We start from the raw sequence: 13,219 nt of genomic DNA, 5'->3' as shown, positions 1-13,219 counted from the left end.
AAACAAGATAAACTAGATAATAAAAATGTGCAACAAGATGGGCCAGTGAAGTGGCTCACTGGGTAAAGGTACTTGCTGCTGAGCCTGATGACCTGAATTTGATCCCTGGTACCCACCTAATGGAAGAAAACCAACTTCCCAAAGCAGCTATCCTCTGACCTCCACTACCACACACATACTCCTGTGTACATTCACACAAGCATACACACACACACACAAACACACACACACACACACACACACACACACTTAATAAGGAAATGTAAGTTCTTTTGAGACAGATTCTCACTAGGTAGCCCTGGTTAGCTTGGGATTCACATTGTAAACCAGGCTGGCTTTGAACTAACAGTAATCTCACTTGCCTCTGCCTCCCAAGTGTTGGGATTACAGGCACGAGGAGGCATCATATCCAGGTTTTAAAAAATTGAATGAATAACAAATATATTAGAAAAATTAATAGGCCATCCAAAGGATACTAAAGATTCCAAATAGAAAGTAGGACTCAGAGGATGTGAACAGGCAATTCATCAGAGAGACAATGCACAGGACAATTAGATATGAAGAGTATTGAACTCCATCCCGTCAAAGCAGAGTTTGCTTACTGAACACCTGAGAATGGCTATAGCACTTCTCAGTTAGACAAAAGGGGAGCAGACTCCCATATATGGCCAGGGGAGGATGAATTGCTCTAAGCTTGGAAAATTCATCCAACAGATTTCTTGAGCACATACTCTTCATCACTCTATTCTATATGAACAGCAACAATCAAAACAACATATATATCTCTGCATTTATAATATTTACAATCTAGAAAAAAATAGTTCGGCAATATCTAGTAACATTTTAAAATAGGACACTAACAATTCATCTGGGGGAAACACAGATCATATACACAAAGATAGTTATTTTCAGTGTTCTTATTTGTGTGTATGTGTGTGTGTTTGTGTTCACACCCATGCACATGTATGGGAAGCCCAGAGGAGGGTATCTAGTATCTTTAAGTAACATTCAAATCATTTGGAGGAAACAGTTATTTCAGTGTTCTTATTTGTGTGTGTTTGTGTTCATACCCATGCACATGTATGGGGAGCCCAGAGGAGAGTATCAAGTATCTTTATCACTCATCACCTTATGTTTTTCAAGACAGGGTCTTGCAATGAACCTGAGGCATAGTGCTTCATCTAGACTGGCTGGCCAGTGAGCTACCAGGATCCTGCCTAACTCTGCCTCTCCAGTGCTGTGACTACAGGCTGTAGTTGTAATTTTCTTTGGGTCACCAATCAGCTCCCAAATAAAGATATGGGGACTTAATTATTGTTAATTATGAATGCTCAGCCTTAGCTTAGGCGTGTCCCACTAGCTCTTTTAACTTAATCTAAGTTGTTTCTATTCATCTGTTTTGCCTCAGGGCTTTTTACCTTTCATTCTGTATTTCTGTCCTGCTTCCTCTGTGTCTGGCTGTCTGACCCCTGGAAAATCCCTTTCATCTTTTTCTTTCTCTCCCCAGCCTAAATTCCTCCTCTCACTTACTTTCCCTGCCTACAAGGCTCACCTACAACTCCTCCCTCACTATTGGCTATTCAGCTTTTTATTAGAACAATCAGGTGCCTTAAACAGGCAAAGAAAACAGCAACACATCTTTACATACTTAAATAAATATTTCACAACAGATTTTCTGTGAGTGCCAGGAATCTGAACTCAGGTCCTCTTGCTTTCACAGCAAATGCTGTTACTTACTGAGCCATTTCTGCAACTTGCTTCTTCTTCAAGGGGAACAAAAAGAAAAACTGAAAACAAGTATCTATCAAACAGGAGCTAGTTGATTAAATTATGGTGAGTCGATGTATGGAAAGTTATTCAGCTGTTAAAAGAGAATGAAACTAAGCCTTGCCTACTGCCCAGAAGATTGGACACAATATATTAATATATAAAGATGCATAAACTCATTTTTCTGTCAAAAACTTGAAATAACTGAGTGTAGTGGTACACATCTGTGTGAGTTCAAGGTCTACAAAGTGAGGCTATCTAAAAATAAAAAAAGATAATCTATAAATAAGCCTTAAAAATCACTGTTACAATTGAACACAGGTAAACACATGAATTAGCAGATATGACTGCAACCTGTGTCAGACAAAATTCCCAGGGCTCATGGGGTGTGGCTCCCAAAGTCCCACCCCTAGCTGAGAAGCTACTGGCAATCCATGGTTGTTGGGAGATGTAGAGTAAGATTTCTTGAGGTTACCTGAGAGGGTGTCCATGCTCTGGTAGATGGCCTTACACTTAACACACATGACCACAGCACTAAGTGGGCTCCATTAGTTTAAAAAATAAAAAAAGAGCCAGGCACAGTGGCACAATTTAATTCCAGCACTCAGGAGACAAAGGCAGGTGTATCTCTTTAAGTTCATGGTCAGACTGGTCTACATAGCAAGTTTAAGTAAGGGGCCAAAGCTATAGAGCAGGAAGACCTTGTCAACAAAATAATAATAATAATAATAATAATAATAATATTACACATGAAATTGGGGAGGGTTGTGGTAGGGGAGTACAGAAGGATTCAGATGGGAGGGAGTAGGGAGATTTGATTAAAATTCATTATATTCTTGAAATTATCAAGCAATTGAAAAACTCTCGAAATTCTGCATGGTTTCTTTTGGTTTTCCAGCTTTGTACAGGTTTGTGTGTGCATGGAGGCAAAGGCTACAGGCTGTGTACTCAGATTCCCTCAAGAAAATCAGTTTGCAGGGGGCATGTGGGTAAGATCATTAAGCTGCTTTTAATAGCTGTTCTGTATTCTATATTTGTTCCAATAACATTTAACAATTTTTGGAGAGGCCCCATGCAACTCAGACTGGCCTGAAACTCTCTACGTAGCCAAAAATGACCTTGGACTCCTGAGCCTCCTGCCTCTATACCCCCTGCTCTTGGAACAGAGCTATGTGCCACAACGTCCAGGTTCACACTCATTTTGGAATTGGAAAAAATCTGATAGGCACTTTCTAATTTGTGTGTGTGTGTGTGTGTGTACATGCGAGATGGGGAAGGACCCCACCATGAAGTGCATTTGGAGAGCAGAGAACAAGCTTTTCAGTAGTTCTCCCTTCCACCCCACTGTCGCAGGGCACGTTTCTGCTGTGTACATACATACTCTGGGCTAGCTGCCCAAGGCTTCATGGTGTGTGTAGGGGGTTTCTCTGGTCTCCACCTCTCATTTTGCTGTAAAACTTAGGGTTATCCAGCTTTTTAAAATGTGGGTTCAGAAAAAATGTCAGTTCAGGGGGGTTGAATTTAGGTTACTAGGTTTGCACAAGTGCTGTTACATGTTGAGATGTCTATGTCGCCTGATGGCTTAAATTTTTAAAGGACAATCATGTTGTGGGTAATGGAGCTGAGGAGACAAGGTTGTTTTTTGTTACATCATTTTGTATTTCTCCAAAGAAGTGCATTTTATAAGTGTCGAAAGGCAATCAGTGTATTCAAAAATGCACTTGCTTAACAACAACAAACCCTATCAGTCAGTCAGGCATGGTGATGCACATCTATAATCTAAGCATTTGGGAGGCTGAGGCAAGGGGAATGAGATTTGTTTTTCAAGGCAGGGTTTCTCTGTGTATCCCTGGCTGTCCTGAAACTCTCTGTAGAACAGGCTGGCCTCAAATTCAGAGATCCACTATCTCTGCCTCCCAAGTGCTGGGACTAAAGGTGTGTGCCATCACTGCCCAGTTTGGGATTGAACAGTTTAAGGCTAGTTTGAATTACAGTGCTTTGAAGGCTAATCTGGGTACATAGGAAGACTTTAAGGATGTAGTTCAGTGTTGGAGCTCCCCGTTAACACAAGACCCTGAATTCAAGACAAACAGGGTGGTATGTGTCTGTATTCTCAGTACTTGGAGGGGGGGTTGAGGCAGAATAAGTTCAGTCATCATACTCAGCCTCATACAGTTAGACAGATGATGCCTTAAATTCAATCTCCAGAAAGTGAGGAAGAGTTATTGAACATAAAATAGAACTAATGCTGTGATTAGAAATTAGTTAAGAGATTATGTTGTGGTTTTTAAAATTGGAAGAGAAAAATCACTTTAACAGAGAAGATGGCTGGGCTGATGGGTGTAGACAGTAAAGTATTTGCCTAGCATACATGGAGATGGAGTTCTGGGTTAGATCCACAGCACTGAAAAAAACTGGGAGTGGTGGTCCTTATCTGTAGTTTCAGCACTCAGGAGGTGGAGGCAGGAGAATCAATTCAGTGTCATCCTCAACTAGATAGTGAATGAGTCATACGAGACAGAAAGGGAGAGAGGGAGGAAAAAAGGGAGAGTGACTATAACGTACATATGCTATGTAGACCAGGCTGGCCTTGAATCCAGCCTCCAAATGAGCTTTCATGGCCATCTTAATTTTCATGTGTGTATGTGTGTGGGCTGCAAGGACTGAATTCAGGACCTTACCCATGCTATTTCTGTGCTCTACCGCTAGGAGAAATCCTCAGCCCTAAATTTGCCCTTCATAATTATTTTTTCTGCCAAGAACTATGTTGTAAGACTGCAATCTGGTCGTCAGGAGACAGAGATAGTATGTTAAGTTTGAAGGCAACCTTGGGCCAGTGAAATGGTTCAGTAAATAAAGGTACTTGCTATTAGGCCTGACAACTTGAGTTGATTCCTGGAACCCACAAGGTAGAAAAGAACTTCTGAAAGTTGTCCTCTGATCTCCACATACAATGTGGCATAAAATTGTATTTAAATTGAAGCCAACCTGGGATATATTAAGTCCTTCTCTCAAAACAAAATTTCTGAAGAACTATCAAAATATGCTGCTTGGGAGAAATAGGAAAGGAACCTTCTAACATGTCCCAAACTCCACCTTAGAAGCAATAAAAATCAAGAGTGGACACAAACATGCATGGCCAAAGGGTAACCTTGCATTTATTCATGTGCTAGAGCCAGCAGACAATCTAGGATGGCACAAGGAACCCTTTCTGTATCTTTCCAGGTCCCAGTCAGGGTGGCTAGGGCATGCTCTGTATGAGACAGTGTTTGGGACTCAGAGCAGAGGGTGGGCTCCACATGACTGGCTGCAGACAGGGTTTCCAGTGGGTGGAATTAAACTGCAACATGTATCCCTGCTAAATGGAGTCTGCATTCAGACAGAAACATGAACAATCAATCAAACTGCCTCCTCTTAGAAAGCAGAATGATTTTTCACAAGTCTAGTTCACTGCTATGTAATCTTGGCCAAAGTGTTCAGATACTTCTGTGGCAAACCACATAGCCATATGCCATCTAGAACTCATACGAATGGGCCTTGGTAGCAAGGTATCCTGGTGGCCTTACAGCATCAGCAGGTTACCAGTGCCAAATTATGTTTTCCAATACCAGCAAGACAGGTAAAATGAAAGGGAGCTATATAGGGAAAACCAAGCAAAAGAAAATGTCTTGATTTGTACCCTCAACTGGATCAGATATTTCCATCAGAAATCAGAAAACAATTTTAAACCCAAGTAGGGCTGGGGAGATGGCTGCCAGTAAAGTGCTTGCTATGCATTTATGAGGACAGGAACTCAAATCTCCAAAACCAATGTAAAAGTCATGTGATAACACATGCCTGTAATCACAGCAAGGGGGAGGCAGAGTCAGGAGCACCCCTGGGGTTTTCTGGCAAGCCAGTCTAGCCAAATAAAATCTAAGTAGGAGCTGTGCTTTAAAGCAACAGTGGTTCCTTTGGTGGTGATACGTACTTCAATGAAGGGGTCTCACAGCACACTGGGCTTGTAACAACATGGGGATTATTATGTGTTCCAAGTGTCATTTCTGTGTGCAAGTGTGTGATGTGTGCACAAGTATCCATGTATGCCTTGTCTATAGCCAACACTCCACTAGGGTAACTTAAAACAAAATAGGAATTTATTTACAATAGCAAAGATGTCAAAAATAACAGGAACAATATATAACAAATCCAAGAATTATTTTATGAAAAAGGCAAACAATATATACATGAAACAAAAGATAAAACAAAATCCATAGGGCAAACTTAATTTTGACCTCCTAAAAAGCTGTAAAACGCAGCAAAATGTCCTTTTTAATATGAATTACTTTAGTAACTCTGGGCCAATTAAACACACACACGAACACACAATTTTCAGTCCTTCTCTTTACTTATCAAGTCTTCCTACCTTTGAGGAATGCAACACTGGGGGACTATGTAAGAGTAGGAGGTACAAGCTATTTAGATGTGCACTGAAGGATATACTTAGTGACTGACTGGCTCAGACTTTTACAGAGAGGATAAAGCAAAAGTCTCTGGATTCTAATTTACTCTCACTGTGCCATCTCTAGCTGCTTTTCTGTGAGCTTCTCAACTACACAAAATGTCACACCAAGTAATCTTTAGGTTCTTCAAGTGCTCTAAGATCACGTTCACTAAACTTGAGCATGCAACAGAATCACTGGGAGGGCATCCTAAAACACAGGCTACTGGGGCTCATGCCTTGTTCCAGTCCACTGGGGACTGGCTTAGGACAGAGAATCTGCTTCTTTAACCAAGTCCCAGGAGATTACCATGCTGCCAGGAAATCGATCCTCTTTAAGATGCATTGATCCTGCTTTTCCTTACACAAATCTAATATTTTGCAGGAAATTAATAACGAGATCCCCAGCGACAACAGTGCCGCATATTCTAGTAGAATGGGTGAATCAAGTTTTCCATCAAGTCCTGGTTTTGTCAGACTTATGACTCTGACTGTGATGTCCACCATTCTTTTGGACATTTACCTCAACTTTTGGTTACTCGTTATCTCATCTCTTAGGCCAACACTGATTCTATATTACAGAATGTCATTGGTAAATCAAAGTGCTGTAAATCTCTCTCTTGACTCCTGACTTTTACCCAACTTGCAATTTTCACTACTACAGTGACCATCCTCCAGTATGCTGGGGTCTATTACAAACCTCCAACCTGGTCACAATTGGGTAAACTCAAAGGTAGGGCTTCTGAATAATGATAGTCTCCTCAGACTAAATGTGTTGTGAATTGATAATAAAACAAATTTTAAGTGCTTTCAAAACCCACTTTATGCGCAGGTAATTTATAATAGGATTCAGAGATGCTAATAAATCATTTACAAAGATAAAGAAAAAATGAATTTCAAGGACATGCTCATCAAAGGACTCACCAATCACCTCTTAACTTCTCTGTAATGTTACTTGCAAATTCACAGGACTGAAATATCAGTATTTGCATCCAAGTCACAAAATTCAAAGCAATCAAGCATTTTGCATTCCACTGCTGCATAAAAGGAATTAAGAAATAGGGGGATGAAAATAATCCACTGCTTTTGATGTTTATTAGGTTTACAAAAACTGTACATTGTCTTTCTTAAGAAAAAGCATTAACTTAGTACTGGTATCAAATAGACTGAACATTCGTTAACAGGAAAATATTCTGATTTTTATTTTTGCACGTTATTCTCAAGTACACAATTACAATAATGTCACACATCCCCTATATGATTTTCTTTTTATGTATTTTACTTTTTTTTTTTACAAAGTATACAGAGGGGGGGACATACAATATTTAATAGGATATTTCTACAGAACAATAACTTATATTATGTCCTTGTAAAAATCTGTACCTCTTTAAAACATTTAACTGAAACATCCTTTTTTAGCTTTGCTAATCAAAATTGTTTTAAGAATTAAAACTAGGTTGTAACTAATGTCAGTACATAACAGTGACTACTTCATTTTCTCTTTATACAGACAAACACATTTTATATTCACTTGACCAAACCCTTAAATACCTTTTAAAGGCTTCAATATTGTGCTTTAAAAAGAAAAGAATTGTGTATGGTTCCAGATTATGTAAAGAGAAATATAAAGTGTGTAAAGTGTTGTGTTCCTTATCTCTCAGTTTATTTAAAAAATATGTTAAATGGTCCAATCAATCATATTTCCTGTACTGATTTATAGGCGATTTTTAAACCTTATAAATTTCAATGTTAGGTGTTTTACATTACTTCTGGGGAAAATAATAAAGTAGATTTTAAAAGTTCTCACAAGAAAAGACAGAGCTTTCAAAAATAACAGGGCAATAAATCAAATCATAATTGTGATGCATTTTTTTAAAGCACATTGCGGAGGCTACAAAGGCAAAAGAATTCCCTATTGGATGGAAAGGCTAGGGAATCTACGCCTTGGTTTTGACTGGCACTGAGGATGGAGTTTATACCAGCCTTAAGAACTTGATTTAGAACTATACTAAATCAATCTAGCACTTCAGAGGTTTGCCAAACACCAAATATTCAAGACATCTAACCCCAAAAATATAACTTTTGAATACAAATAGTGATGACTAAGAGAAAGATGAAAGGTAAAAACCTAACGGCACGAAAGGGATGGAGCACCATAATGAGGCAGCAAGGCAGCTATCGAGTGGGAAGAAATTTCTAAGTCTCCCCATGATGTGCCAGACCCGTGTGCCAACAGCCAATTCCAGGGACTCTAGAAACTGCTTTCCAAAAGACATCTTAACATCCAACTTTTTACAAATTTTATCAGCGATCAGACCTGTATGTTACAAATTGCCAGCTCTCAAAAACAAAACTGTGAAAGACTTGGTGAGGATCCAAGTGAAGCCTCAGACTGTTCACATACTTGAACCACACCTCTACCATGTAATCCAAGCCAACCGAGTGTTAAGTTTTTCAGGTTAACAAAGAACTAGCAGAACAGGCTCAATTTGCCAAGTCTAAGTCCTTATTAGCACCCGTTCTCTGGTCCATGGAGCCATCACTCCCTTTCTGTCCCTCTCACTTGGTCAGACAAGAGTTCTCTCGTCAGCTTCTCAGAGAGAACTGAGGGACTCCTGTCTGGATACCCATTAGCTTTTCAGAAAAATATAAAGGCATGGAGTTGAAACTGTATGAAAGCATTGTATCTATAAACATCTTAACCTCTATTTTTTCAATTATTTTTCAATTACCAAAGATATTTAAAAGAAAATACCTTTACTCTTTAAAAATACTAGTGTTCTTATTTTCCTTCTAATTCTTCACCTGAGTAGTCTCTCTGAAGAGCAAGACTTACAAAATGCTTTCTCTTGCATCCCTGGATCTTTCACGTTACGGTAAATTTAATACTTTTCATTATAGATTTTAAGCAACTACTACTGGGGGTTGTGTGTATAAGTATGTAAAATAAGCAATACACACAGATACATGTTACATATATATGTGTATATATAGATAGATATATATATAATTCAGGGTACATTTACATATATAAAGTTGCAAAAGATCCTATGAGCCACAAGTTACCCCTAGGAGATTCCAAAATGCAGTCCTCGGTTAAATTTCATTTGTAGCACACAACCATTCCAAGACAAAGCAGCACAGACAGAATAATCAAAGTACAACAGGATCAAGCAAAAATTTCCAACAAGGTTTTCTAAAAGTTTGCTACACTGACAAAAGATGTAAATAGTCTAAAGAAAAAAAGAAATATATTTTGTTCACTAAAAAGAAAAAAAAAAAAGAAAGCAAACATAAACCCAGCCCCTGTTCTCTTACTCAGCAATGCCAGGGACACGAAAGTTCACATGGAAACTTTCATTGTCATACAGTCTACAAATACTAAGCAAGACAAGTAAATGACTTCCACGTCATGATAATAAGACCTCACTGTAAAAATCTCCCATTCCTATTAGATGACTCTGACAATTTTATTGTGAGAAATTTGTGAGAAAAAAAAATAAGTCAACATGAATACTTTCAGTTACCAATGCAAAATTACCATGAGTTAAATGGTCTTAGAAGAGTACCATCAAGGTAAGCAAGGTAAATGTTTTAAAATAAATATAAAACTTCTAAGATAGAAAACTTCAGTATAGAATCAGGGATTACTTTAGTAAAAGCAACTAACTTGTTGCTGCTTTTTCCCCATGTATTAAACAAACTGAATAGAATTCAGAACACACTACTGAACAAAATGTAAAAAAACAAAAAAAAAGTCAACTAGAAGCAATAATTCTATTTGTACACAGCATAAATCAATATACAGTATTGTATGTGAACAAGACTGATTGGCTTTAAATGAACTTTCTGTTTCAAGGCCAGTTTTTCTACCAACATCTGTGAAGACTAACTACTGTTAGGGCAGGCCAACTTCTTTATGATGTCGCATTATGTGCTGGTTCTTTTCCGACGGTCTTCGGAATCCTTTCTTGCAGTACTCACAGCGGTGAGGATAGTCTTTTGTATGAATGGAGATAACGTGCCGCTTAAAGCCTGAGGCATCTGTAGTGCTATATTCACAGTACTCACACTGATATACTTTCCGGCCACTGTGTGTCTTCATATGCTTTTTAAGCTCACTCTGTTGCCGAAATCCCTTTCTACATCTCTTACACCTAAATGGAAGGTCCTTTGTATGAACTGAGAGAATATGGCGACTTAGTACAAACGGATCTGCAATCTTAAAGTCACAATGTCTACACTGGTGCATTTTTTTACCCTTGTGGGCAGCCACATGCTTCTTGAGTTCTGAAGGCCTGTGAAAGCCTTTATCACACATATCACACTTATGAGGGTAGTCCTTTGTGTGAACTGAAATTATGTGTCGCTTCAAATCACTTGAGTTCGAACTCTTGTGGTCACAATGCAAACACTGGTGTGTTTTGCTCTCTTGATGGATAAGAGCATGTTGTTGCACCTCTTTGGTATCTGAGAAAGTCATAAGACAAATGTCACACTTGAATGGCATCTCTTTACTATGCTTAGTTTTTACATGTGTTTTCAAGTTAGAAGAATCTGCAGACCTGTATTCGCAGTACTGGCATTCATAGGGCTTCTCCCCAGTATGGATTCGCATGTGCTTTTTGAGCTCGGAAGGGTGACGGAAACCTTTGCCACACTCTACACAAATGTGAGGAAAGTTCTTGCTGTGGACTGCCAAAAGGTGGCGATTCAATAAGCCTTGTTCAGCTGTTTCGTATTCACAGAATTTACACTTGTGCATTTTGTTGGCTCCTTTTTCCTTATGCACCATTTTATGAGTAAACAAAGCCCCAGCATGGGAGAAATGCTTTCCACACTCATCACATTCTATGGCCTTCTCTGCCTTGCTGGTCAGCTTGTGGCTCTCCAGGTGATTGTGTAAACTTATCTTCTTGTTGGTAGTGTAGTCACAGTCAGTACAGCGGTACTTCTTCTTGGCAAGATGTTCAGGATGGTTTTTCATGTGTCTTTTCAAGAAACCTCTTGATTTAAACTTCTTCCCACAAATCATGCAAGGGTAGACAGTCAGGGGATGTCCATCTGGGCCAATAATTATTGCTAAGAAAGGAAAGGAGCATAAGTGATCAAAACACGCTGGTTTGGATTTCTTCAAGTCTGAATGTGTGCTTTAAGCGCTACAGGCAGGGACTCCTAATTTGGGCCACATGCCACGCATTTCTCTTGTCATTTTCAATCTAAAAGATACAGCAACTTGGCCCTAAGAACTTGATCTACACTAACCTCTTCCATTTTAATAAAATCCATTAATAAACATGAAATTTCTATTGAAAAGTGATTAGCCCACATCAATTTAGAAACCTAAGGGAATTAAAGTTTTTAAATTAGTATTCCTGCTTTATGAAGAAACATTAACCTATACTAACTTAAATAGAGCTTAAATATACCTGTAAGATCCTTAATAAGCAAACTGGCATAAAAGAAATAAGCTTCATCACACAAACTAAAATAATATCCTGCTCCTCTGTAAATTATGGCCATGTTATGCTTAAATAATCATTCTTTAACTATATTTTTTCTAAAATTAATACTTGCCAACATGGTTGCCTTTCACTTACATATAATTTAAGTTTTAACTTTTTTCATCCTTCTTTGATCCATTTTCCATTACTTTTTAATTAAGAAAATCATTCATGAATATCACTGAATTCTGAAAATTATATTTTAAAATTCAATATACAAAAGTTACATATAGTCTAGCCACTAAGATGCCATCATCACAATACCCCTGTAGATGCACACTAGCATTTCCTGAGAGCTTGCGGAGCACGCTGCACCGTGGAACTCGCACGCCCTCACCTGTTTGGTACTGCCTGGAATCAGGTCTTCTCCTTTTCTTTGGTTTTTGTTTAGCCAGTCTGCCGAGGCCAGCAGACTCATCTATGTGCAAGAGGGCACTTGCTGTGCCATTCCGGTTTTCAATTCCATCAGAATTATTACCTAACAACGTGCATTAAAAAAAAATCATACAGTATTAAAAATTATAAAGAATTAGGAATTCTTTATTAATTACAACAATGAAAAGCCATGATACTCATGAATGACAGAAATAGCCAACTCTAGGTAATGGAATTTTATGCATACATTCATTACAGCAAGACCATTGGAAATGCCCAGCTTCCAAAACTAAAACATGTCAGTATTTCCCCATGGGTACCCATGCTGTCTCCCCAGATTTTAAAGTCATGGGCCTGAAAGAGTTAACATGAAAAGTTCCAGCCTGAAAGCCTGTATACTTCATACAGTATATTTCCTTCTATGTAATATACATATAAAGAAAAAATCTGCTAAGAATCAGGACAAAAAGTAGACTTTATATTCTTCTTCCTACTCTTACTTAAATCAAGTTATCCATATACATACAGTATTAGCACTTCAAATTTCTGAAACCTAAAACCATAAAAAAAAATTGGGGGGGGGGTGCAGTTTGATTTTTTCCCCCTAGACATGGTTTCTGTATAGCCCCTGGCTGTCCTGGAATTCACTCTGTAGACCAGACTGGCCTCAAACTCAGAGATCCACCTGCATCTACATGCACCACTACCTCCTGGCTACAAAAACTATTTTTCAACCACAAATTCATGTCTAAAGAGCTGCTCTATGACTTACCATAAGCAGCTGCCCATGCAATCGGCATGAAGGTTTTCATTTCATTGTCCTCTATCTGTTGTTCATGTACTGCAGCTGCAGCTGCGGCTGCAGCATCCTCCTCCCCAACAATCACTTCCATATAAACTTCGTCGGCAATTTCAGCAACATCTAAATAGAAAATATATGAACTTTTCTGACCAGGTTTAGAGAGATCATAGGAAAGATACTTTTATTTGAACTCAGCTAATATGCAAATGGGGCTAAGTCCAAACATTACATTCCTAGAACACAGCTTTTGTAAAATAAACATTCAACAAACTTACTGAATAATTCGTTTCT

General features: G+C 38.6%; 1 protein-coding gene across 6 annotated transcripts in view; it reads right to left on the bottom strand.

Annotated features, from left to right (window-relative positions):
• Positions 1-5,881: 5,881 nt before the first annotated feature.
• The window catches only part of Zfx (zinc finger protein X-linked), a 73,332-nt gene continuing 65,994 nt past the window's right edge, over positions 5,882-13,219 (bottom strand). For all 6 annotated transcript variants that reach the window (XM_051178992.1, XM_051178991.1, XM_051178995.1 and 3 more), the window contains 3 exons: positions 12,899-13,048; positions 12,089-12,229; positions 5,882-11,329 (listed from right to left, as the gene is read on the bottom strand). In XM_051178992.1, the coding sequence (XP_051034949.1) occupies positions 10,146-11,329; positions 12,089-12,229; positions 12,899-13,048 (1,475 nt within the window). In that variant the 3' untranslated portion in view covers positions 5,882-10,145. The remainder of the gene's footprint in view (positions 11,330-12,088; positions 12,230-12,898; positions 13,049-13,219) is intronic.

Source organism: Phodopus roborovskii, unplaced genomic scaffold (genome assembly GCF_943737965.1).
Source record: "Phodopus roborovskii unplaced genomic scaffold, PHOROB, whole genome shotgun sequence".
Classification (NCBI taxonomy): Eukaryota; Metazoa; Chordata; class Mammalia; order Rodentia; family Cricetidae; genus Phodopus; species Phodopus roborovskii.
The sequence above is the reverse complement of the archived record's forward strand: the minus strand, read 5'-3'. Positions and strand labels throughout refer to the sequence as shown.